The sequence below is a fragment of the Meles meles genome, chromosome 18 (assembly GCF_922984935.1).
Source record: "Meles meles chromosome 18, mMelMel3.1 paternal haplotype, whole genome shotgun sequence".
Lineage (NCBI taxonomy): Eukaryota > Metazoa > Chordata > Mammalia > Carnivora > Mustelidae > Meles > Meles meles.
In genome coordinates, this window is record NC_060083.1 from 11,616,391 (window position 1) to 11,640,892 (window position 24,502).

At 50.2% G+C, this 24,502-nt stretch overlaps 1 protein-coding gene across 3 annotated transcripts in view; it reads left to right on the plus strand.

The window, feature by feature from the left end:
• Window positions 1-24,502, plus strand: part of ANKFY1 (ankyrin repeat and FYVE domain containing 1) — a 72,760-nt gene that overhangs the window by 26,004 nt on the left and 22,254 nt on the right. For 2 of the 3 annotated variants that reach the window (XM_045985525.1, XM_045985526.1), the window contains exons 4-10: window positions 8,059-8,194; window positions 12,459-12,582; window positions 13,539-13,688; window positions 14,929-15,094; window positions 20,754-20,958; window positions 22,230-22,298; window positions 22,513-22,712. In XM_045985525.1, coding sequence (XP_045841481.1) covers window positions 8,059-8,194; window positions 12,459-12,582; window positions 13,539-13,688; window positions 14,929-15,094; window positions 20,754-20,958; window positions 22,230-22,298; window positions 22,513-22,712 — 1,050 coding nt within the window. Of the gene's footprint in view, window positions 1-3,563; window positions 3,683-8,058; window positions 8,195-12,458; window positions 12,583-13,538; window positions 13,689-14,928; window positions 15,095-20,753; window positions 20,959-22,229; window positions 22,299-22,512; window positions 22,713-24,502 lie in introns of those variants that run through there. The other variant, XM_045985527.1, reaches the window with a different exon arrangement.

The window sequence follows — 24,502 nt, forward strand, 5'->3', positions numbered from 1 at the left end:
GTTTTGAGTTCTGTCACTTTTCTCTGTCTACTAAAATGATTCTTCAGTTTTTATTCTCCTTTATGCTGTTAATATAGTGAATTACGTAGATTTTTTCCAATGTCAAACTAGCTTTGTGTTCCTGGTCTAAATGCCACATGGTTACTGTGCATTGTCATCTAAGTTGTGGACTTTACAGTTGCTGTTGTTGTTGTTTTTTTAAAGATTTAATTTACTTGTTTGAGAGAGAGAGAGAAACAGCATGAGAAGGGAGAGGGTAAGAGGGAGAAGCAGGCTTCCCGCTGAGCCAGGAGCCCGATGTGGGCCTCCATCCCAGGACTCCAGGATCATGACCTGAGCTGAAGGCAGTCGCTTAACCAGTTGAGCCACCCAGGCGCCCCTGGACTTTGCAGTTTTATTATCCAGTTGTTTGTTTATTTATGTAAGATTTTGTTTATTTATTATTTATCAGAGAGAGAGCACAAGCAGGGGGAGCTGCAGGCAGAGGGAGAGGCAGACTCCACACCGAGCAGAGAGCCCGATGCGGGACTTGATCCCAGGACCCTGAGATCATGACCTGAGCTGAAGGCAGAACTTAACTGACTGAGCCACCCAGGTGCCCCGGATTATTTATTTTTGATCTTCTGTTTTAAGACAAGGGCTTAAAGTCCCATGTTTCGTCTTTCCCTCTGAGCACTGCTCTAGCTGCATCTTGCAGACTGTGGCATGTTGTCATTTAGGTCCGGTATGTTCTGATTTTCTTTGTGATTTCTTTGACCCGTGAATGATTTGGAAGCATGTTTCTCAGTTTCCACATGTTTGGGGTTTTCCTAGATACTCTGTCACAGCTAATTTCTTTTCTTTTCTTTTCTTTTTTTCGAATGAGAGAGAGCAAGCCATGCACATGATGGAGGGTGGGAGGGACAGTGGGACAGGGAGAGAGAATCTTAAGCAGGTTCCACACCAAGCACAGAGCCTGATGGGGCTCTGGATCTCACGACCCTGAAATCGTGACCTGAGCCGAAACTGACTGAGACACCCAGGCGCCCAGGACTAATTTCTAATTTAATTCCTTTATTATCAAAGGACATGCTTTTTGTGACTTTGATCGTTTTAGATTTATTGAGACTTGTTCTGCCGCTCCGCGTATGGTCTGTCTTGGTGAGCGTAAGTGCACTTGAGAAGAAAGGGTGTTCTGTGGTTGGAGATGGCGCTTCTTACGTGTCTTTTAGGTCAAGGTGTTTGGTGATGGTGTTCGGACATTCTGTGTGTTTTCTTCTTCTCTTGTGTTCAGTTCTGTCAATGCCTTGAAGGTGGGTGTTAATATCTCCTGTAGTTTGGGGATTGTCAGTGTCTCCCTTCAGTTCCGTTCATTTTCACTTCATGGGTTTTGGGTCTTGTCATTATACATTATACACTTATTATGACTTCCTGATGAAGTGTGGCTTTTATCATTTTGAAATGCTGAAGTTTATTTCTGCTGGTGCTCTAGGTCTCGAAGTCTGTTTCTGACGGGAGATCGTCCCTGCGGCCTCCCGCGCTTACTGTTTGTCTTTGTTTGCTGTCACCTGATGTGTATCTTGCTGTTCAGACGTGGCCCCTGTGGGCAGCACACACGGAGGTCTCGCTGTGCTGTCTCTTCTGTCTCTGCTGTCTCTGCTGTCTCGGCGGAAGACTCACACCGCCAGCATTTAATGTGGTTACGTCTGTAACGAAGGTACCGTTCTGTTTTCTGTTTGACCCAGGTTTTATCTCTTTTTTCTGGGCTTCTCTCTTTCTTGCTTCTTTTGGATAATTTGGATATTTAGTATTCCATTTGGAGTTTTTAAAAGACTTACTTATTTTTAGTGACAGAGCGTGCACGTGCACAGGTGGGAGGGCAGAGGGAGAAGGAGAGAGTCTTCAGCAGACCCCACCCTGGGTGCGGGTTCCGCTGGGTCTCAGGAGCTGAGGTGACTTCACAAGCTGGAACCAGGAGTCGGCAGCTCACAGACTGTGCCACGCAGGTGCCCCCCGCCCCGTATCTCTCTAAGAATTGGTTTATTTGCAGAGAGAACTCCCTGCAGATTTACTGACTGCTTGCTGCACTCTCTTCGTGCCATGTTCAGTGGTGGGTTGCGGGCAGAGTTCAGCGGTGTTTTGGGCTCGAATTCCCTGTTCTGGGAGCTGTACTGTGCGCCATGGGGTACTTACCCACCAGACGCCGAGAGCATGCCCCGTTCCGCCGCCCAGAAGCACTGCTGGACGCCGTGAGGGCTCGCTTGGGAGGCAGGATGGGCCCTGGCTGAGAACTGCCGTGGGGATCATACACGTGCCACCCACTTTGTGCAGAGGGTCCGCAGTGTGTCCGTCACTGCCGTCTGTCTGTACTCGGTAGCCGTGTCAGTCTGGCCCGTTCCCGCTTCCACCACGGCCCTTTGGGGTAGAGCCTCACACGCGTTCGTGGGTGTCCCCAGAAAATCCCACCCACACGGCTGCTCGCGCCTCCGCAAACTGAACAGTGTTCAAAAGTCCTTCACGTTTACTCAGATATTTCTCTTTCTTTACTTCTTCCTTAATTTGTCAAAATGCGCGCTTCCCTCTCATATCCTCCCTTCTTCCCGAAGAACGTCCTCCAGCGTTTCTCGTCGACCAACTGTGAGTGACAGACTCCTTTCCCTCCTTGGAGGGCATCTTATTTCACCTTCACGTCTACAGGATACTTTCCCTCGATACAGACACTGGAGCTGGCAGCTCTCTTTTCTGAAGGAACTTTAAAAATGTCGTTCAACTTTGTTCTGGCCTCTGTGCTTTCTTCTGAGAAATCTACAGTCATGGCGATCTTTTGCCTGTATGTAATGGTCCTTTCTCTCTAGTTGCTTTCAAGTCTTTTATTTTATTTTTTAATTTAAAAAAAAAAAAACTTTTTTTTTTTAAAATATTTTATTTATTTGACAGAGAGAAATCACAACTAGGCAGAGAGGCAGACAGAGAGAGGAAGAAGCAGGCTCCCTGCAGAACAGACAGCCTGACGCAGGGCTCGATCCCAGGACCCTGGGATCATGACCTGAGCCGAAGGCAGAGGCTTTAACCAACTGAGCCACCCAGGCGCCCCTAATTTTTAATCATAGTAAAATATGTGTAACATAAAATTTACCGTCTTCAGCATTTTAAATTGTTGACTAGTGTTGTGTTCACACTGCCGTCAGGTAATCTCCATAACTCTTTAATTTTGCTACACTGAGACTCCTTACCCATGAAACAACTCCCGTTTCTCCCCGTATCTGGTTCCTGACAGCTACCATTCTGCCTTCTGTTCCTATGAACTCGACGACCTTCATTCCCTCGTGTAAGTAGAATCACACAGAATCTGCCCTTTTGTGTTTGGCTTATTTCACTTCACGCTCGGTCCTTAGGGTTCATCCATGTAGCAGGTGTCAGAATTTCCTCCCCCCAGCCCTTGCTTTTGTTTGTTTGTTTGTTTGTTTAAGATTGATTTATTTGGCAGGGGAGGGACAGAGGAAGAGGGGGAGAGAGAATCTCAAGCAGACTCTGCACCAAGGGCAGAGCCCGGCATGGGTCCAGGTCCAGACTGGAAGCAAAATCAAGGGTCAGACGCTGAGCCGGCTGTTCCACCAGGTGCCCAGCATCGCCTTCCTGTTGAAGGCCGACTGATAGGCCACCGTCTGCATAAACCGCACCGCGTGTATTCATTCCCCCACCGGTGGGTACTTGGGTTGCTTCTACCTTGGCTGTTGTGAGTGATGCTTCTGTGGACGTGGGTGTGCAATAGCTCTTCAGGATCCTGCTTTCAGTTTTTTGGGTACATACCTAGAAGCGGAATTGCTGGGTCACATAATAATTCCATTTTTCATTTTTTGAGGAACTCTCATACTGTTTTCCATAGGGACTGTACCATTTTACATTTCCACGACCAGTGTACAAGGGCTCCACTTTCTTCACACCCTCACCAAACTTGTGATTTTCTGTTTGTCTGATAGTCGCTCTTGTAGTGGGTGTGAAGTGATCAGGACTGTCTTTAGGGTTAGTTTGTAGCAGTTTGATTATTAGGTGTTTAGGTGTAGATTTTATTCTCGCTTGGAGTTATGTGATCTTAAATCTAAAACTTCATGTCTGTCACCAGATCTGGAATGTTCTTGACAGTCATTTCTTCAAATATTTTTCTTTCTTGATGCCTTTATTCTGTATCCCTCCCTTTTTTAAAGATTTTATTAATTTAATTGACAGAGATCACAAGTAGGCAGAGAGGGAGGAGGAAGCAGGCTCCCTGCTGAGCAGAGAGCCCGATGCGGTACTCGATCCCAGGACCCTGAGATCATGACCTGAGCCGAAGGCAGAGGCTTTAACCCCACTGAGCCACCCAGGCATCTCTATTCTCTCCTTTTCAGACTCCAGTGACACAGATGCTGGACCTTTGTTTCTACTCCACAACTCTCCCTGAAGCTCTTGTTTCCAATCTTGTTTTTCTCTCTGTTCTTCAGATAGGATTATTTCTGTTGGTCTGTCCTTGTTGACTTTTCTGCTGCTGTTTTCTTTCTGCTGTTGAGCCCATTGAGTTTTTAGTATACAACATACTATACAATATATAATACGTACAATATACAATATATTGTGTTCTTCACTCTGTAATTTCCATTTGTTCCTGTTTTAGTTTATATGCTGAAAATTTCTAAAATTTTACATATGTTTTCCTTTTCTTTCTGGAGCATATTTACAACAGATGCTTTCATGTGTTTGATAAATTCAGCATCTGGTCATCTTGGGGTTAAAATATGTTGTCATTTGCCTTGAGAAATGGCCATATTTTCCTGATTTTTTTCAACATCAGTGAATTTGGATTATATGGTGGATTATGTTTTGTAGACTCTGGGTCCTGTATCATCCTCTGGAAAATACTGGATCTCTTCAGATTCAGACTGAAGGTTGTTTCCCCTTCTGTGGGTAGTGGTTCGAACATCCCTGCAGCTTTTGAAGCTGGGCTGGGGCTCCTCCACACCCGAGTAGCTCCGAGGTGAGCGTGAGCCCATGCAGGCTCATTCAGGATGCGTGAAGAAGTCTCCCTTGCTCTTCAGCTACCCCGGACCCCCCTTCTGGGTACCCATGTACAGGAAGGTGGAGTTTTTGCTAGAGGATGAGGCGTATTTGTGGTCAGCATACCAGTGTGGATCCCTGACTGGGGTCTGTCCTCAGGCTGAAGCCATACGGGAAAAAATGGGGCAACTCAGCCAGGACCATTCCTTCTTCGAGTTCTCCCTCTACAATTCAGCTACTGTTTTGTACTTTTTAGAATCCCCAGGTGGTTGTTTTTGGTGCTCTGTCTAGATTTTTTAGCTGTAATTAGTTGAAATGGGATGGGTCGTCACCCTGTTGGGGCAGAACTAGAACGACTGTCCTTTTGTTCACTTTTGACAAAAGGATGATTTAGAAGTATGGTTTGGGCTTTATTTTTATTTCCTGGAAGTTCTAGTTAAGGGTGCATCCTTGAAATGAATAAAGAGCTGCTTTTACTGATAAAAGATGCCATCTGTCACAGTCTTCTAATTTTATGAATCAAAAACTTCTGTGTACAGTAAATGAAGAAAACATTGTTGGAAACTTGAAGAGAGGTGAGTTAAACCAGAGTCATAGTAGGATATTCAAAATACTTTCCCAGTTTTTAAGATTAAATACGGGATTTAAATAACGAAATTGATTTCCTCAGTCTGCTTCATTTAATGGCTAATTGCCCACCGATAAATTTATTCCCATTCCTTCCACATGTCTTATAAAACATTTTTTTTAAAAATCAAAACAACAACCAAAAACCTGGCCACATAGAAAAATCGCAAGTTTTCTACACAGCGCAGCTCTGCGCATCCTGGACTGCTGTGAGGTCAAGTTGGGTGTCTTCGTCTTTTGATCCCTGCAGTCATGGAGTTTTACCAGCTTGTGTGCTGGGCCTGCTGGGGGGTGGCTGCCTCTCGCCGTAGGGACACCACACAGGTTGTGGAGGCCAACCGGCTTCGTTTCTCAGAGTCCACTCCTTCGTGTCTCCTCCTGGTTTACAGGCTCTGGAATTGGAGATCCACTGGTGTGAGTAATTTGGTAGCAAGAGACTGCATGGTTCGCCTAAGAGCACACCCTCCTACTGGCTCAGTGCTCTCTGCCCAGCCGGTACCCATGACTGCTCAGTCTCATAATGAATTTATTTTCAGTGTAGTTTGGAGATGAAAGGAGGAGTCAAGGCAGGAGTGGGAATGCTTGGAGATGACATGAACTTCACTGCATCTGAAATTTTGAGGGCTCCCAGGAGATCCCTGCTCATCATGATTTTTAAGAAAATTATTTAGGTTTTGGGGCATCTGGGTGGCTCAGTGGGTTAAGCCTCTGCCTTCGGCTCAGGTCATGATCTCAGGATCCTGGGGTCAAGCCCCGCATCGGGCTCTCTGCTTGGCAGGGAGCCTGCTTCCCTCTCCTTCTGCCTGCGTCTCTGCCTACTTGTGATCTCTGTCAAATAAATAAAATCTTAAAAAATAAAATTATTTAGGTTTTGGCTTATCTGTTGTCAAGTTTATTGATTTGGATAATTGAGGGAGGATTGTTAAAGGAAACCTGCCAGATTTTAAAACGGAATCAGTTTTGCCTGGTGGCTCATTTGGTCAAGCAGCTGACTCTTAATTTCAGTTCAAGTCATGATCCCGGGGTCCTGGGATCAAGCCCTACATCATGCTCCACACTGGGTATGAAGCCTGCTTCACAGTCTCTTGTTTCCTTCTCCCTCTATCCCTCCTCCTCTTAAAAAAAAACAAAAAACAGGGAAATAAAAAATAAGCCCAAAGAAAAATTAGTTATAGATACTAGTAGGGTTAATATTTTAGCATATATGTCCTTCCAGTGTCTAAACAGACAGATAGACAGGTCCCTTGTGTGGCTTATTCGGTGGAGCTTGTGGTTCTTGGCCTTGGATTCATGACTTTGAGCCCCACGTTGAATGTAGAGATTACTGGGAAAAAAGCAAGCAAACTAGACTGATGGTTGGTCTGTTTTTGGCCTTTCCACCCTGAAAGTCCTCAGCGTTGTCCGGTCTTAGAAGCTAAACAAGGTTGGACCTGGTTACTATTTGGATGGGAGACAGACACTGAGCTCTGTGCGTGCACGCGCGTGTGTGTGTACACACATGTGAGTACACACACACACAGATCTCAAAAAAAATGAGATAATTAAAACATGCATTTTTAGCCTTTTCTTTGTAAAACCTGCTATATAGTTTGTATCTGTTTAGGTTGATTATTCAGATCTATCTAAGTAATTTTAATTGATGCAGAATTTTCCAGTGTGAGTATATACTATATTATTAGCTTACCAGTATTGGACTTAAGATTTTTGTTCCAGTTTTTGTTGCTGAAAACAATACTGTCTGTATGATGACTAACATAACACAAAAACAAAAGCAAAAAAGCAATACTCTTGACTGTCTTAGTATATATATTTCTCTGTATTTGCTCCATTATTAGGCTAATAATCTACATGTGTAATTGCCGTGTAAAAGGTTACGTACTTTGTAGGAATCTTTGAGAGACAAAAAAAATGTCTTCTAGTTTTGTGTTTGTTTACGGAACATTTTTAGTTATCTTCGTGAATTACCATTCGTATCTGTTGCCCATTTTCCCATTAGTTGTCCATGTTTTTATGCTTATTTGTAAGGTCTTTTCATTGGAATGTAAACTTACGTATATTCAAAATATTTTCACCCAATTTATTTGATTTCCATCTTTTTTTTTTTTTTTTTAAGAGAGAGGGGTAGGGAAGGGGATGGGGAGAGGGAGAGACAGAATCTTAGGCAGGCCCCACGCCGGCGTGGGCTCGCTGGCACGACTCTGGGATCCTGACCCGAGCTGGACTCCGGAATCGGATGCAGAACTGCCTGCCCCGGCCCCACTGGACTCGCTTCCTCGGTAGTTCAGTGTCTGCACTTAGGGCGTTTGTGAGACTTGGTCTGGGTCAGACACCGCCCAGGGTGCTTCGCTGCTGTTCCTGGTGCCACATGGCGCCGCTGCCAGACCGGGAGCCTCGTTCTCAGCGTCTCTCTTTCCCCACCAGATGCCGACCCTGCGGTGACGAGGGCGATGCTGCGCTGGGTGTACACGGATGAGCTGGAGTTCCAGGAAGACGACGCGTTCCTGACGGAGCTGATGAAGCTGGCGAACCGGTTTCAGCTGCAGCTCCTCAGGGAGAGGCAAGTCGCGGCCGTCCCCAGCGCCCCTCCGGCCGGTGGCTGGGCTTAGCCCGAGCCGCGCGCTGCTGCTGACGGAGGGGACTGTGCCGCGGCGGGGACAGGGCTTTCCCTCCCTTGCTTGGTGTGATTTGGCCAGAGCTTTTCGGTTTTCTCTTTCCTTTCACTGATTTTTTTAAAAACCCGGGATTACATGTTTGTGAGCTGGTAAATGAGTATGAGCCGCTTCGGATGACGTGCCCAGACCCCAGCTTTCCCTCCAGTGCCGCTTCCTGGGACAGTCGTCCTGCTTTGTGGTGTGACACACGTCCTTGGGGAAGTCCTCGGTCAGATTCTTCTCGTTAGAAACTCGTTTGTGCGGCTCGCGGACAGCGTTCCCGAGTTCTTCCTTCATTGGTTACTGCTTTCTGGGTCCCACGGAGGCAGCCTGCTGGGTTTTGTTAATACTGCGTTTTCTCTGTTGCTCCCCCAAGTCGGCCGTCCAGAGAAAGAGAAAGCAAATTGTCACTGTATGATGTCGTGCAGATGCCCTTTGGTTTCTGCGGGGGGTGCGGCTGGCCGTCTGTGGGCAGCGCGGCTGCGGGATGTCTTTCACGTCACTTGGTGATCTTTTGTATCCCCTCGGGTGCCGCAGGGTGAGTGAAGGGTGGTTTCAGCCCCTGCTGTGCTGCCCTCATAGGGCCTGGAGCTGCTTCCTGTCTCCACCGTGGGGCGGGTGCAGTGTGTGCACATCCCAGACAGCGTAGGGCTCTGTCCGGGGGAAGTGCTGCTCCTGTGGGTATGTCGGGATGTCGGCGGTTTGGGAATGCTCCACCAGTTGGATGAAAGGGAAATTTTCAGTAAGTATTATCAGAAAGATACTTTTTTAAAAGAAGAACTAATAGTAAATGCTAAAAATTCACAGTTACGATAATAGTTGTTTTCCTGCTTATAAAATACAAGCTCAGTGTATGGCACTTGGAAAACATTGAATAATATAGAGAAAAAACCCTAAGTCACCTAATTCAACCAGCTAATGTTTTGTTGTTTCTCCTGTCAGTACTCCTATTCTCACACATGGGAGTGATAATGAAACTAGATAGAGTTCATGAGATGCTTAATTCTTGCTTGATTTTGTACTTTTTTTTTTTAAAGATTTTATTTATTTATTTGACCGAGAGAGAGAGATCACAAGTAGGCAGAGAGGCAGGCAGAGGCAGAGGGGGAAGCAGGCTCCCTGCTGAGCAGAGAGCCCGATGCAGGGCTCGATCCTAGGACCCTGAGATCATGACCTGAGCCGAAGGGAGAGGCTTAACCCACTGAGCCACTCAGGCACCCCTTGATTTTGTACTTTGAAAATTGTTTTTGTACATCTATATCCTTTTAGTGCTTTAAAATTAAAAACATGTATTAACAACAGAATTCCTTCAGAGGAATGTTAGTCTGTCCTGCTACTGTTGAAAGAGATGATAAGAACTAAGAATCTGAATTTTTAAATAAGATAACATGATCTTCCGCGTAACCGTAATGTGAATGTAGACTGATGTTCCGTAATGATGTCGGTTACTAGTTACGCACTTGCCAGAGACTGAACGGCACCCTGGGAACCCCAGAGTGCGGTGAAAGTGAAGTGTCTGCCACTCGTAACAAAACATCTGTCTTCAGGAAACACATTTCAGTATCTTGGTATGAGTGTCAGTCAGCAGCAGAAAGGAGAAGGGGATTTGTCTGTACAAGTGCTGTGTAAGGGGTTCTGCAGACACGGGTCAGTGGTCCCTGGGGTAGGACGGTGGGACGGTCGCACCTGGGTGTCTGGCGCTGTACACTTGAGACGTGTCACTGCGTCAGCAGAGGACTTCTCTCCCCGAATGCTCTGATCTCATAGCCCTTCACGGTCACTTGGTGCACCATGGCTCAGAAGTAAGTACTGGTGTTCGTTACAGTTACTTTCTGAGGTGCCCTTTGATTGACAAGTGCCCTGTGGGCGGAGCTTCCGTACACCACGGCACCTGTGCTGCTTAGAAACGAAGAACTTAGGCATCCCTCTCGGAATGCAGTGGGTGCCCGCGCTGACGGCTGGATGGGGAAAGGTCAGCAAGATTGTCACCGGGAGCTCATTCTTCTCAGGGCCTTGTTATGACGCCTCCTTCCTTCCCCATCTCCCTCCCTTGTGCACCGCCTTCCTCCACCTCAGTGAGCTGCTCAGAGGGAGACTTATCTGCTGGCTCGCACATGTTCTCACTGCAGTACGAAACCAGCCTGTGTGATAAACGCTGATGCTGCCTTGAGAAGGCCCCCAACCCGACAGGCACAGCAGCCATGCACGCATGCTGTGCGGGGCTCTTAGCTCCCTTTGTCTTGAAAAATGCGTGGAGATCCTCTGTTACTGTGTGCAGCAGGAGGCGAGAGGCACGGGGGTTCCATGGACCTCCGTCCAGGTCTTTCTTCCCGCACAGTGCAGTGCTCTCAGTGCCGTTCTGCCCCCGTGATCAGAAGAGGGTTTCTGTGGGAGCTGCAGGACAGACGAAGCCACGGTAGGCTGCCAGGCCTCTGTGATGCCTTTGGAGGGGAGCATCACTTGTAAGCAGATGTGCGGGCAGCGGTGGAAGGATGGTGCCGCTGGCCTCCTTCCCCCCAGTCCCAGTCCTGCAGAGGCTCCCCGCGGCCTCCAGGAGTTTGGGGTCGGCTTCCCAGTGTTGCATCTCCTGGGCCAGGGTGTGTGTCAGCTTTGTGCCAACAGGAGCCTGCTGGCCTGCGTGACACATTGGGTGCTTTCTTATTAGTGGATGTGAGAGCCTCGTGGTGGTGGTGCTTGGTAGCAGGCTGTTTGGACGTCTGTGCAGCCAGTGTTTCTGTCTGGCGTACTCTGTAAATCAAGTGAGGGACGAATGTGTCATACACGTGGGCGTACTGCTCGTACTGTAGTTGCACTGCAGGTGTAGTGGGGGTGCACCGTGTGTGTCCTGCGGGTGTAGTGTGTGTGTACTGCGTGTACCGTGTGTACTCTGGGCGTAGTGTGTGTGCACTGTGGCTGTAGTGTGTGTGTGTTGCAGGTGTAGTGTGTGTATACTGCAGGCATAGTGTGTGTGTACTGCGGGCGTAGTGTTGTGTACTGTGGGTGTAGTGTGTGTGTGTTGCGGGCATTGTGTGTGTACTGCGGCTGTAGTGTGTACTGCAGGCGTAATGTGTGTGTACTGCAGGCATAGTGTATGTACTGTGGGTGTAGTGTGTACTGCGGGCGTAATGTGTGTGCTGTGGGCGTAGTGTGTGTGTACTGCGGCTGTAGTGTGTGTGCTGTAGGTGTAGTGTGTGTATACTGCGGGCGTAGTGTGTGTGTATTGTGGGCGTAGTGTGTGTGTACTGCGGGCATAGTGCGTGTGCTGCAGGTGTAGTGTGTGTGTGCTGTGGGCGTAGTGTGTGTGTGCTGTGGGCTTAGCGTTTGTATACTGCGGGCGTAGCATGTGTGTGCTGCGGGCGTAGTGTGTGTACTGTGGGTGTAGTGTGTATATACTGCGGGCGTAGTGTGTGTGTATTGGCGTAGTGTGTGTGTACTGCGGGCATAGTGTGTGTGCTGCACGTGTAGTGTGTGTGTGCTGTGGGCGTAGTGTGTGTGTGCTGTGGGCTTAGCGTTTGTATACTGCGGGCGTAGCATGTGTGTGCTGCGGGCGTAGTGTGTTTATACTGGGTGTGTACTGTGGGTTCACTGTGTACTGCGTGTATCCTGTGGGTGTACCGCGGGTTCATTCTGGGTGTAATGGGTGAAACTCAGTTGTCTCTCCACATCCTCTAGTGGGCATTTACAAGTCAGCTTTATTGAGTGATAATTCCCAAACCATACAGTTCGCCATGGGAGGACTTTTCGGGGTGTGGATTTATTGAGGCGTGCGTAGAGCCTCCTCTCGGAAGCTGCTTTGAAGCTTCGCCGGTGGAAACCGCACACGTGTCCTATGCAGTTACACATTAAAGGAGTGAATTTGACCCGTAATGTGTTTGGTTTTGTAGGTGCATGTATGTGATTACTGGGGTTCGGGGAATCACGTGTAAGTCAGTCGGGGTTATGTTTCACGTGTCTATTTAGAGGTTATTTTGATTCTGACCAGAATGGCCCGGGTGATATGATGCTAGTCTTGAACTTTTAGCTCAGCCGTGAATTCACCCCGACTCCCCTGCCTGCTCACACGTTAGCGTCACTGGGTTAGACCACCGGTACTCCGCTCACGGCCTCGGTTTGCTCATTTATGAATCTGTTCGTCCTGAAGACTCCGTTCACCGTTAATTTCTCTCGCAGATGTGAGAAGAGCGTCATGTCTCTGGTGAACGTCAGGAACTGTATCCGCTTCTATCAGACTGCAGAGGAGCTGGGCGCCGGCACGCTCATGAACTATTGTGCAGAAATTATCGCCAGCCACTGGGTGAGTGCGAGGCGGAGGGGTGTGAGCACAGCACCCGCGTGGTAAGCCGGAGACCTGGGCTCGGGCCTGCTTCTGCGGAACGGTCCTCTCTGCCTCCTGCTTACGTTAGGTGACCAGAGAGATTCTTCTGGGCTCTGACGTCTCCTGATTGCAGAGTAGAAAGGCAGGAGGTAATTCAGGTTAAGAAACAGGCTTGGAACGAAGCGACTCCTGCCTGTGTCCTCTGTCCGCAGAAGCTGCCTGCAGACCTCGGGCGCTCGGCAGTGCTGTTTCCGGGCGGCTCCGGCTCTGCAGCGCGGGGGGAGCGTCCTTAAGTTTCGGTTTGCCCTGCCTCGGAAGTGTTCGTCCTAGAAAACGGTTTTGGCATTTCTCTGTTGTGTGCTTTGCGTTTTTAAAAGAATCATGCCTAGGGCTGTGTTTTATGAGCAAGTTTCTGCACATCATTCTGTGCTTAATGGTATTGTGAAGAAAGGTGTCTAAAATAATTGGGTTGTAAAGAATTGAGACAGGAGTGGTGCTCTTTCTGCTAAGATAGAAATTTAGAGGTTTGCGGTAATGGAGACCGCCTGTGATCCGTGGGGACTCACCTCTAGAAATTCTGATGAACTCTGCAGCTCTCATCTTTGTAGGGGTAAGGACGGCATTGCCCCTGAAGGCCTCCTGGCAGCGTCCTGGGTGGGGGTCAGGGTTGCTGTCCTGTGTCTGGAAGGCATGGCGAGGTGCAGTGGATGGTTCTGGCCCCGGGTCCCAGCTTGGACACTTACTCCCTGTGCGAACCAGAGCAGGAATTCCCGAGCCCCTTCGTACTGTCCGTCCTTCTGTGTCATCCGGAGAGGGGGAATGCTACGCCCTCACAAAGAAGGGACAGACATGTTCTGAGGGCTTCTTCATGAATGTCTGTTGTTGCTACTGCTGACATGTTGGGTCTGCTCTGCTTTCCACTGTCCTGCCCTCAGGACGATCTGCGGAAGGAGGACTTCAGTAGCATGGGCGCCCAGCTGCTGTACAAGATGATCAAGTCCAAGACCGAGTACCCGTTGCACAAGGCGATCAGGGTAGAGAGAGAGGATGTGGTCTTCCTGTATCTGATCGAGATGGACTCACAGGTACTGTCGTGCTTTTGCCCAAACCGAACCTGCTTGTTTTTCTCTAAAATGTCCCTCACTCCTCCAGGCCGTCACTGGCACGGTCTCTCATGTACCTGTGTCCGTGCCATCTGAGCTTTTCCTCTGATGCTCCTGAAAACCCTTCCAGCCTTGGCCCGTTGGCCGTTTCCAACACGGCTTTCATGTGTGTAGGTCATTGCTGGAGCAGTACCTGACTTCCAGGTGCCAAAACCTGCTTTAGTTTTCTTTTGCTGCTGTAAGAAATTGCCACAAACCTAGGGGCTGAAACCTGAAGGGCGGACGGGTCATCTTGCAGTGTTTTCGGTTGGGAGTCCAGTGCCGGCCCATCTCCGTTTCGGGAGGCGGCAGGGTGGGGTCCTTCCTGGAGGCTGACGGAGAGAATCCCTTTCCTGATCGTTCAGTGTGGTGGCAGAGTTTACTTCCTTGTGGTTATAGGACAAGTGTCCCCATTTTCTTGCTGATTCTCAGCCAGGGGCTCTTCCGGGCCTCCTGAAGCCACCACATTCCTTCCTCTTCTGGCCAGGGACGGTGTGTCACGTCCTCGCATCCCGTCTCTCTGACCTGCTCTTCTGCTTCCCTCTGTCCCTTCTAAGGACACGTGTGACCAGCTGGGTCTCTCCTGGGTAACCCAGGATGCATTCCCTCAAGGTCCTTAACCTTAATGACATCTGCAAAATCTCTTTTGCTGAGGATCGTGGCACAGGCTCCAGGGACTAGGACAGCGACATCTTCAGGGGCTATCACTCTGCTGACCGCACCGCCCAGCGAAGAAATGCATTGCTCCTAACAGAGGGGAGCATAGCGTGCCTTGTCCTGGGTGTCTGGTGTCCAGGGAGTCATCAGGCTGTGTGGGGAATTTGATACTAAGCCACAGTCTTTTATGAAAATGTTAGCTGTTCGCCGTCGGGCTGCGACCCTCAGCCCTGCCTTTGTGCTCCCACAGCAGTGTCTCCATTTCCGTTTTGGTCCTGTACTGTCTTCCTTGGTGTTTGTGTCTGCTCTGGGATCCCTGTTAATTCTTTGTTCCCTGGGAGGCTTGTGCCCTGAGGAGGCCTGAGAGAAGTTCGTGAATTTATTGGGACCTGGAGAGTATACAGTGTTAGAGCACTAAATTGGGTATTTATATAAAAAGATGGTATGTTAGAGTCCAACTGGGAGAGATTAAAATCAGTTGTATTCACTACTGGCTGGGTGCTCATTTACAAATTTGTGTGTGCAGCTCCCTGGAAAGCTGAATGAAGTGGACCATAACGGAGACCTGGCTCTAGATCTCGCCCTGTCACGACGACTGGAGAGTATCGCCACCACGCTGGTTAGCCACAAGGCTGATGTGGACATGCTCGACAGGAACGGCTGGAGCTTGTTGCATAAAGGAATCCAGAGGGGTAGGAAGAAGCGGTATACCTTGTCTTCTTCTCTGCGAGTGGTTTTATTTTCATCTGGGTCATTCTCGAAGGTTCTCTGACCCTGTGGCACACATTGTGAAAAGCCTTTTCAGGCTGCACATGATGAGAATCTGTGGTCGGCGGGTAGGTGGACCCAGGGCCCGCACCATGTTCTTAGGCTCTTGTGGGGGTCAGCAGTGCCCCTGGACGAAGGACCAGGGAGAGGGCACCTCCAGAAGGACCTTGAAGCTGTCCGCTGCGGACGTGCATCACTCTCTCGAGGGCTTGTGGCAGGAGGACTTTACTTGTATCAGAGACTGTGAGAGGGAAAGGATCAAAACCACGCACGTCTAGACATGTTCTTGGCTTCAGAATTTTCTCTTGGACGGGTTAGACTTCTATCCTGGCAGAGTGATGCAGCTTCATTTTGTTTTCAGAAGGTTCTGGAATTGTAGCTGTATTGGGAGTATGTTGTTCATAGTGGGAAGAATATGGAAGTGATAGAATTAAGGTCAAAACACTTTACTCTTAATGCTACAGGGGAAAAAAGTGCTAGTCTTTTTTGTTTTATTTTTCCCGTGGCCTTATTGATTCTTAAGTCCCAAACGGTCCTGCTTGCGTCTGCTTCGCAGTAGTCGTATCTGACAGGGTGAGAAGTGGTCTGGAGGCAGCGTTCCAGCACAGAGTGACAGCTTTCCCGACTGCCAGAAGCTTCGACTTGTAGATGACCTGGGTGAAGCACTTGGCCACAGCCACTCTTCCGTTTACGTGCGGACAGCAGAGACAGAATGTACTGATCTCCGCACATCCGAGTCCTGTGCATTCACCCCTGCGGTCATGTGACCATCATGACCGCGCTCTGGTATCATGCTCTTTCCGTGCCGTTACACCATCGTTCTTACGTTTGCTGTTCTCATTCATACGCGTATTCTGTTGCTCACAAGTTGCTCCTGGCTGGTGTAATGTAGTCACTTCAAATATGGGCCTGTTGCAGCTGTGGCTTTGCTCTTTTTGGGCAAAGGTTTTAGTAAAAATATCCCTCAGAACGATGTGTCAGAGTGTTAAGCTTGTTGGCTGGCGGAGAGGAAAATGTTGCTCATCAGCGGAAGGAGCTCCTCGGAGAGGATGTCAGCGCCGAGAGCAGACGCGTTTCCCGGGCGGCGCTCCGCACTGTGTGCAGCCGTTGGGCACTTGGCGCAGCCGTTGGGCACTTGGCGCACCGGGCGCGTGTGCAGTGGGGAAGGTTCCCACCACATGGGGAATTATGTTTCCCATACTGTGTGGTGTCTGAGATGTTTGTTTTGGAAACAAATACACTTGTTACTAAAAAAAAAATCCCAGAATTCTGTTTCTTTTCTCTTAGGGAGTTAAATTCTTATGTGTGTTGAAAAAACATCTTTGATGAGTTATTAAATATTTTGGTGATTGCTTAGTTATGAGAGTTGCCAAGAACTGGCAATGCCTTTCTGATGCTTGTTTTCAGGCGCTTTAATCTTCCTCTCTGAATTGGTCCGTTGCCTGAGAGCCTGTGCACGCCAGTACGGCTAGCATCGTCTTGATGCCGCCAGCGTGGAGAGCGGGGCTCGGCGTGGTGGGCTGAACGCTGGCGCCGGAGCTTGGGTGGGCTGGGGTTCTGATCCAGACTCGTGTGCCTGCTTGGGGGCCTCTGACCCGTCACTCAGTTGCCACTGGGTCTCCTCTCCCTCTTGCGCGGAGTGGGGATCCTTGTCGTTTTCCAGTGTCGGCAGCATGTGCAGCACGGTGACTGCCAGGTGGTGGGGGCAGCCCCTGGCCGCTAAGCCACCGTCAGCTCCAGTCCCCATAGTCCTTCTGTAGCCTGCGCCATCAGGCTGTGGACCTTCCGAAATGACTTCATTGAGTAGCGTACTTCATTTTAGCTGTCGGCCTTACTTGAAGTTCATTGTCATTTGAGCAAAGATCTCTGTTTTGAGAGATACGGGCCTGGTTCTGGGTGCCCACCGGAATCTGTGCTGGTCAGTTCCGTGAAGAATGACACGGGCAGCCGGTGTCTGTGGGCGAGTCCGCGGGAGGCAGACAGGTGGCTGGAGGTGAGAAGGTGACTGCTCGCTGCTCGTGGTCTGTTCACAGACGGCGCCACTGCCTGGGGCGGCACGGGGCCGGCTGCATTCGTGGCGAACGTCACTGGGTTCCCAGAACACAGCCGTGCTCCGGAAGCTGCACAAAAGGAAGAGCTCCATGTGGAGTTTAGGTTTGATGTTGCTGCTGTCAGGGATATGCTGATGTGGACGAGTCATGCTGGTGAGGCCTCGTGCACCTGCTGTGCTGCCGGATGAGGACGATAGAGTGACCGACTTCCAAGTACCAGATAGTCTCGCTGTGATTGTTGTTGGTTTTGTCAAGATTGTATTTACGTCTTTGACAGAGAGCGCGCGAGAGAGGGAGTACAAGCAGGGGAGTGGGAGAGGGAGAAGCAGGCTTCCTGCAGAGCAGAGAGCCTGACTCCGGGATCGATCCCAGGACCCTGGGGCCATGACCTGAGCCCAAGGCAGCCACGTAATGACTAAGCCCCCCAGGTGTCCCCTATTGTAATTGTTCTTGGTAGAAATCTCTGTAAGATGTGTTAGAAGTTTTCTCCCTGACAGAAACTTCATAAATGGTGTTTTTGGTATTTTCCGTTCTCTCCCTTTGCTCTGCTCTCTGATGGCCGTCGTCTTTTCCCCCTGGACTGTGCACCCACGGGTTTTCCTTTAATGGAAACCGTCCCCAGTTTTCAGTGTCCAGGAACTCTGAGATAGCTTCTTGTGTGGGGTGCATGTGTTTATGTGCGTATGTATGTATAAGTAAGAAGAAAGGCTTTGGCTCTTGTTAATCAAGTAAATCTAATCTAAAAGCTCTAAGTCTTTTAAGAGGGCTTAGGACAGACAGTTCTGTTTCACTGTCCCTCTGCCATCCCAGTGCCAGTGGTTGGGTGTCCTGGACCCTCGCTTCTGTGGGCCGTCTCGCCAGCTTGACCTGCTTTGTTCAGTGTGTCGAGGCTCCTCTGCACGCTCTCTTGTTTCGGGGTTACTGTGTTTCCCTCTTAGTCTGGAATGTGTGAAACCCGAGCCCCTCCCCCAGCATCACGCACCTCATCTTCTCATCTTGAGGCCTTTGTCCCAGCAATCCTAAGTTTTCTTTCCAAATGCAAGTGGCGTTCTCTGGGATATTGTATTCTCTTGCTAGTGTTTGTATGTATTCTCTTAGACGGAGTCTTTGGGGGGCTGGTGTGTACCGCTCCGTGTACACGTGTATGAATAGCAAAGGCCCCCAGCGCAGCCTCCGACCCTTGCGTTACTGTCGTGCTCAGAGTGCTGCCGATGGCCTGGTGCGCAGCAGTCTGAGTTTTGGTCCTTTGCTCATGATGTCGGTAAAGAATGCTCTTTCCCCCAGATCCCGGGAAAAAACTGGGGGCTAAAGAAGGGGCTGGTTAGAGAAATCTTAAGTTGCCTGAAGTCATAATTGATAGAATCAGAGCCAGTCTGTTAAGTGGGACCTCGTCGCCTTGACCAGTCAATCCGTTTTCTTCCCAGACATTCTGCTGGTGCCTGTTTTACATAAGATGGCGCAGGCACAAAGTTAGATCAGACGCGGATTAGTCAGCAGCTGATTGGCCGCCCGCGTACCTCCATGTCAGGGCTGACATTCTCTGGCAAGATGGTCCCTTGGAGGAAAGTACAGAGCCCATGTCAGGCTCCGCGCTCAGTAGGGAGTTTCCTGAAGATTCTGTCTCTCCCTCTCCTGCTGCCCCATCCCCTGCTTGCACACGTGTGTGTGTGCGCACTGTCTCTCAAATAAATAAATAAAATCTTTTAAAAAATGAGCACAGGAATACAGATAAGACTTGAGAACTTTGCCACTCTTGAAACCCTAAGCCTTATTCTACACGTTGAGACTGCAGGGTATAGTTGAAAATGAATGATATTGCAAGATATAGAAGAAAACTTGGCATAAGTGACTTCGAAAAGAGAAAATTGTCATCTGGAGGTTGGGATTAAAAGAGTGTGGGTCTGTCTCCAGCACTCACAGGATTGGGAACAGATGAGCGTGTCTGGATGCAGAGACGAGAACGATCAGCCGTGCAAAGGACACCGGCGTCTGTGATGTGTGTAGCCGAGTGGTTCTGCAGCACCTTCGGCCGCTGGGCGTCCACCCCCAGACTCCGCACGTGTGGCGTAGGAAGTCCATTGTCACGGCAGGCGCTCTGCTTTCGGGGACGCTGCGCACTGAAGAAGGGTGTGATTTGCAGGAAATTTATCCCGTAGACATTGGTGAAGCGGGGACAGAATCCACAGAAAGTGTCCCTGAATCCCGCTGGGACGACTTAGCCAAGTCCTGTGTCACACCCACCAGTTACACCTCCCCTGGCAGGGGAAGGATGTTTGCTCTGGAGGACGTCCCTGCAGTGAGCTCCTCGGGGGCCCCCTGGAGGTCCCTCCTGCTGGGCAGAGTGCCTCGAAGCCAGCGCCCTGCCTTTGTAACTGGGTGGTTTCTTTGTTCACAGTTCGGTAGCTTAGGGAGCTTTGCTGCCCTGGCCTTCTTGTCTTAACTTTTCTTTTCTTTAGGATTTTATTTACTTATTTATTTGAGTGAGAGAGAAGCACAGGTGGGAGGGGTGCTAAAGGGAGAGGCCAACTCATCACTGAGCTGGGAGCCCCGTGGGCTGTGTGTCTAGTGAGTGCTTTTGCATGCTTTGAGTTGTAAATGGAACCAAATCCAGGAAGATTGAATTTTAAGTGATCGTAGAGCAAATTTAATTGCTCAGTCCCTGTCAACCTCCAGGTTAACTTGACAGGCGTACTTTAACTGCTTTTCCACAAATATTTTTAATTTGAAATCATCAGATTGCTTGGCTCTAAGTTCAGCCGTGCATTTGCAGAACTGTACACCTTTAGTACCTTCTGGTAAACTTAATTCTTGGTAGTTTCCGTGTTTCCTCGTACAGAGCACCGTGAATAGACAGCAGTTTAAGCTGCCAGAGTTACTGGATCTCATGTCCGTTATTCAGAATTAGTTTGGTGTCTGTACGCGGTCCCAGGCAGACTCTTGAACCTGTAAATGCTCCAAGACCTAGGGCAGTGGAGGGGACTTCGGAGGAAGCTTCGTTTTGGCAGCCACTTAGTTTACCTTGTGGAGTTTTTGTAGAGCGCTGTGTGCAGATCTTGGTTCAGATGCTCAGTTGGAAACTTGTTGTCAAGACCGTCATGTCTGTGCATAGTAGGTGGCGAACATGTCAGGGCCATCCTCCGGTCAGGAACCTGGGTATGAGCGCAGTAGATTGGTGGCAGGAGTGGACCATGGTCAGGAAATGAGAGGGGCATGGATTGTGCTGGGGAGGAATCTCGAAGCTGTCCGTGAGAGCACAGAAGCCTGCTGTGCTTGGGTAGTGCCCTGGAGGTGAGGGGCAGGGCAGAGGACAGCAGCGAATCAGAATTGAATGAAGCCTTTGGAGTTCAAGGTTCTGATTTCCGATCTTGAGGACAGGTTTCCACTTAGAGGTGTCCCAGAGGTTCTGCCAAGAACTGTTGCCCGTTGTCCCTTCTCTCGTCTGCAGTTTTTCTGACTTTCCGAGGAAGCATTGGCCAGAATAGGCCGATAGGTCTTGTCTCTCTCACCGTTGTCTCTGTTGTTTCTTTTCCAGGAGATCTCTTCGCTGCCACCTTCCTCATTAAGAATGGGGCCCTTGTCAATGCTGCTACGTTGGGTGCCCAGGAGACACCGTTGCACCTTGTGGCATTGTGTAGTGCAAAGAAACACTCGGCAGCTGCGATGTCTGAGATGGCCCAGATCGCAGAGGCCCTTCTGCAGGCCGGCGCCAACCCCAACATGCAGGACAGCAAGGGCAGGTGAGCGCCGTGTCCGCAGCGGTGTTTTCTGGGGCACACTTCGGCACACAACTACACAGCTAGCAGTCGGGCTCACCACTTAGTCTGCTTTGTTGGACCGATGAGAGGCACGACGAACCCAGAGGCGTTTGGAGAAATATTTCCGTGCTCGGAACTGAGGTCCGTGGACTTGTAAGCAGTTTGTGTCTTGTTCAGGGGCTCACCGGTCCAGCTCCTCCAAGGGCACTTCGTCCCAGCGTCCTCGTCAGAGCTGATGGGGAACTGTGAAGGGGAGGCGCACCCTGTCTGAAGGCGGTCTGTGGTGTTTCCGTGCGGTCTGGGTATGGAGAAGTCCTCTGGGTTAGACCCGGTTCTCGCTGCGGGTAACGACGCCGGCTCCTGTCGGCTTTCCGCAGCACGTCTGACAGCTGTTGTCCTGTTCCTCTGTCCTCTGTCCAGCAGTGCCTTGTGGGGGATCCCCTGTGGTTCTGAGTCCACGGGAGGGCTGCCTCCCATTGGGGCGGCAGTGTGGGAGGACAGAAGCGACCTCCAGCAAGTGGGACCCACTCTCTAGTCACGGCTCAGTATTTTATACCTTGGAAGAGCCTCTCACAAATGGAGGATGGAGCTCTGTGCAGTTGTCGGAGTGGGAGGATAGCTGTGTGTGGAGGGATCCCGCAGCGAGGAAAGATGGGTCTCTGTGACCCCGCTGTCATGTCACGGTTACTTTATTTCCCCAAGTAATTGCTTCCTGTCCCTCTTCTGTTGACTGTGACTTCCTCCAGCTGCAGCACCCGCTGGTGGCGTGTGCCTCTGAGATGGTTGCTGGGGGGGTGGGGGTGGGCTTCAGGACCCGTGAGGGCTGAATAAAGGCCGTGAAGGGCAGTTAGAAGCGCCTCCTTCAGTCCCTGCCTGTTGGCACGTGGTGTCTGAGCATAACCCAGAGTTATAGGAAGAAAAACGTCCGCTTGTGGACTCGTGGAGGGTCGGTGGGGAGAACGGACGCTCACGTGTAGAGACTGCTATTTCCGAACTCGAGTAGCTACTCAGTGAGCGTCAGCCGTTGACTGGAGGAAACCTTACAGATCTCCCTTCTGTGGGTTCCTGTCCTCGGCCCCTGGCTAGATGGAGCCCTAGAAGCAACTCCATTTTCATTCTCGAAGACTCGGTTGTGATTTTGGACAGCTGTTTTCCAGGGCACAGAGAGCTGCTGTTGCAGAAATGCGGGGTTCTCGTGGGTCGTCCTGAGCCGCGCCTGTTTTGCGCTGACCCCTCTTCTCTCTCGTCCCTAGGACGCCCCTGCATGTGTGCATCACAGCCAGGAACGAGCACGTCTTCAGCCAGCTGCTGCAGTGCGAGCGGTACGCACGGGGAGCGGCGGGAGAGCAGCCGGGAGGGCGGGAGGCTGCGAGAAAAGTAATTCTTGTACAGTGTCTTCCAGTGTTACGAAGTTTAGTAAGTAAGAGCCAGACGAACAGTGGTCATGCAGAGTATGCAGAAAGGGAAGGTGAGGCTGTGGCCGCTCCTGGTCTGCTGCGGACTGTGTGAACCGTTCGCGTGGCTTCCTTACTTCAGGCTGGATCTGGAGCTGAAGGACCACGAGGGCAGCACTGCCCTGTGGCTCGCCGTGCAGTACGTCACCATGTCCCCCGACCACTCCGTGAACCCCTTCGAAGACCTCCCGGTGGTGAACGGGACCTCCTTTGACGAAAACAGCTTCGCGGCTCGACTCATCCAGCGCGGCAGCAACACCAACGCCCCGGACGCTGTTACAGGTGATGCAGGGGTGCCCCCGCACTGGGGCCCAGGAAACACCACGTCCGCATTTGTACCAAAAAGTTAGAAACCAAACGGCGTGGTCTTACGAGAGATCATCTGCGCTTTTCACTGTAGTAACAGCCCGAGGCTTCTTTTTTTCTTTTCTTTTCTTTTTTTTTTGACGTCAGGCTTCTAGCAGTTTAGCCGTACTCTGGTCTGTGAGGCAGAAACACGTTTGCTGGGTGTGGGGGGTGTCTTTGCAGGGCTCCAGAGCTGCTTTTACACCCTTAAAAACCGTATCTCTCAGAATTTTGGTTTTGCTGGGTTATAGCTGTAATGCTTAACATTTTAGAAATTAAAACTGAGAAGTTTGTAAAAGCTGTATTAGTTTAAAAAATAACAAACCGTTCTATGTTTAAGATGGCAATTTTTTTTTTATGAAGAATGGTGTTTAAAACAAAATGAGGCAGGAGAGTGACTGGTTTCCTGTGTCTGCATCTGTAGTCAGCGTTTTGGGACAAGTAGTTTCGGTGAGAGCGTGGGAAGGAAACGCGCCCTCACGCGCGGACGTAGCTGGAGGAGGGCGGCGCACTCGGAGCCCTCTTGGGGCAGGTGGGCGTGCTTCCTGGGGTCTGCAGCGAGCAGAGCGCCCGGGCGGTAGCTGAAAGTCCGTCGTAGCATGGGGCCTGGAAGCGTGCCCACCAGCTGCTCGTACTCTGGGATGCCAGAACCCGCGGCCCGTCTGCCTGCGAGCGGCTCCGCTCCAGACGTGGTTCCGTAACATCGTGACTTGGTCATTCGGAAAGTGCTGGTTCGCGGAGTTATGGCGTCTTCAAATGCGTGTGTATCTCAGAATGACGTGTCTAGTGTCGCCGCTGATCGCATCAGAGAAGACTGTTGTCTTCCGGTACCGATAAGCGGTCAGACCTGTGGTTTTTGGTTAAAGTTTCCCAAATTCTGATATTCACTTGAAAGATCCACATTTTGTCATCCGGCACAAATACTGCCGGTTGTCGTTAGAGAGAGAGGCTCGCATTTGTGTTCCTTCTCAGGAGAGCGTCTGTCGGCTGCTTGGTTTGGGGAGCCGCGGCCGTGAGTCCGGCCCCCTTGCCGGAGCCGCTGTGGGGCGCGCTGCGCCGCGGCTGTGGGTTTCCGCGCGCTGCTCACTTCCTCGCGCAGACGCGTCTCCTCTTTCATGTGAGTATGTGTTTATCCTGTGCTTTTCTGCTCAGACTTTCACTGTTTTCTGAATGAATATCCTTTTATTGGCTTGTCCCTCTTACAAAGGAAATGTCATACGGTTCTGAAAGGAGAGGTACTTGCTGAAATTTAAGAAATTTAGTAATTTCTACTGCTTTATCAAGAACCCACCCCTTTCTTGGCTGGTGTGTGGTGGTCAAGAGCAATGCAGGGACTGCAGGTTCGTGCTAGGGCCGCTGTCACTCAGCTCAGGCCTCAGCGTGACCTGTCAGCCATACCGGTGAGCATGGGGACGAGCAAACATCCCGTGGTGGTGTTATGGTAACAACTTTGACATCACGGGCCCCTGAGAGACTCAGGAACCCCCAGGAATCCAGCGACCACACTTGCAAAGCCACTGTTTTAGGGCGGATATTTCCTTGATCTGACTTAGTAAGATGTGTGGATATTTGAGGAAGGGTCCCTTTGTGATTGGTGTTGCTATGTGTGAAGCGTGGGTGGGCACCACTGAGGAGGGGGGTGGGCCCAGAAAAGGGGGGTGTGGAAAGAAGTTAATAACTTAAATACAAATGAGGGGCGCCTGGGTGGCTCAGTGGGTTAAGCCGCT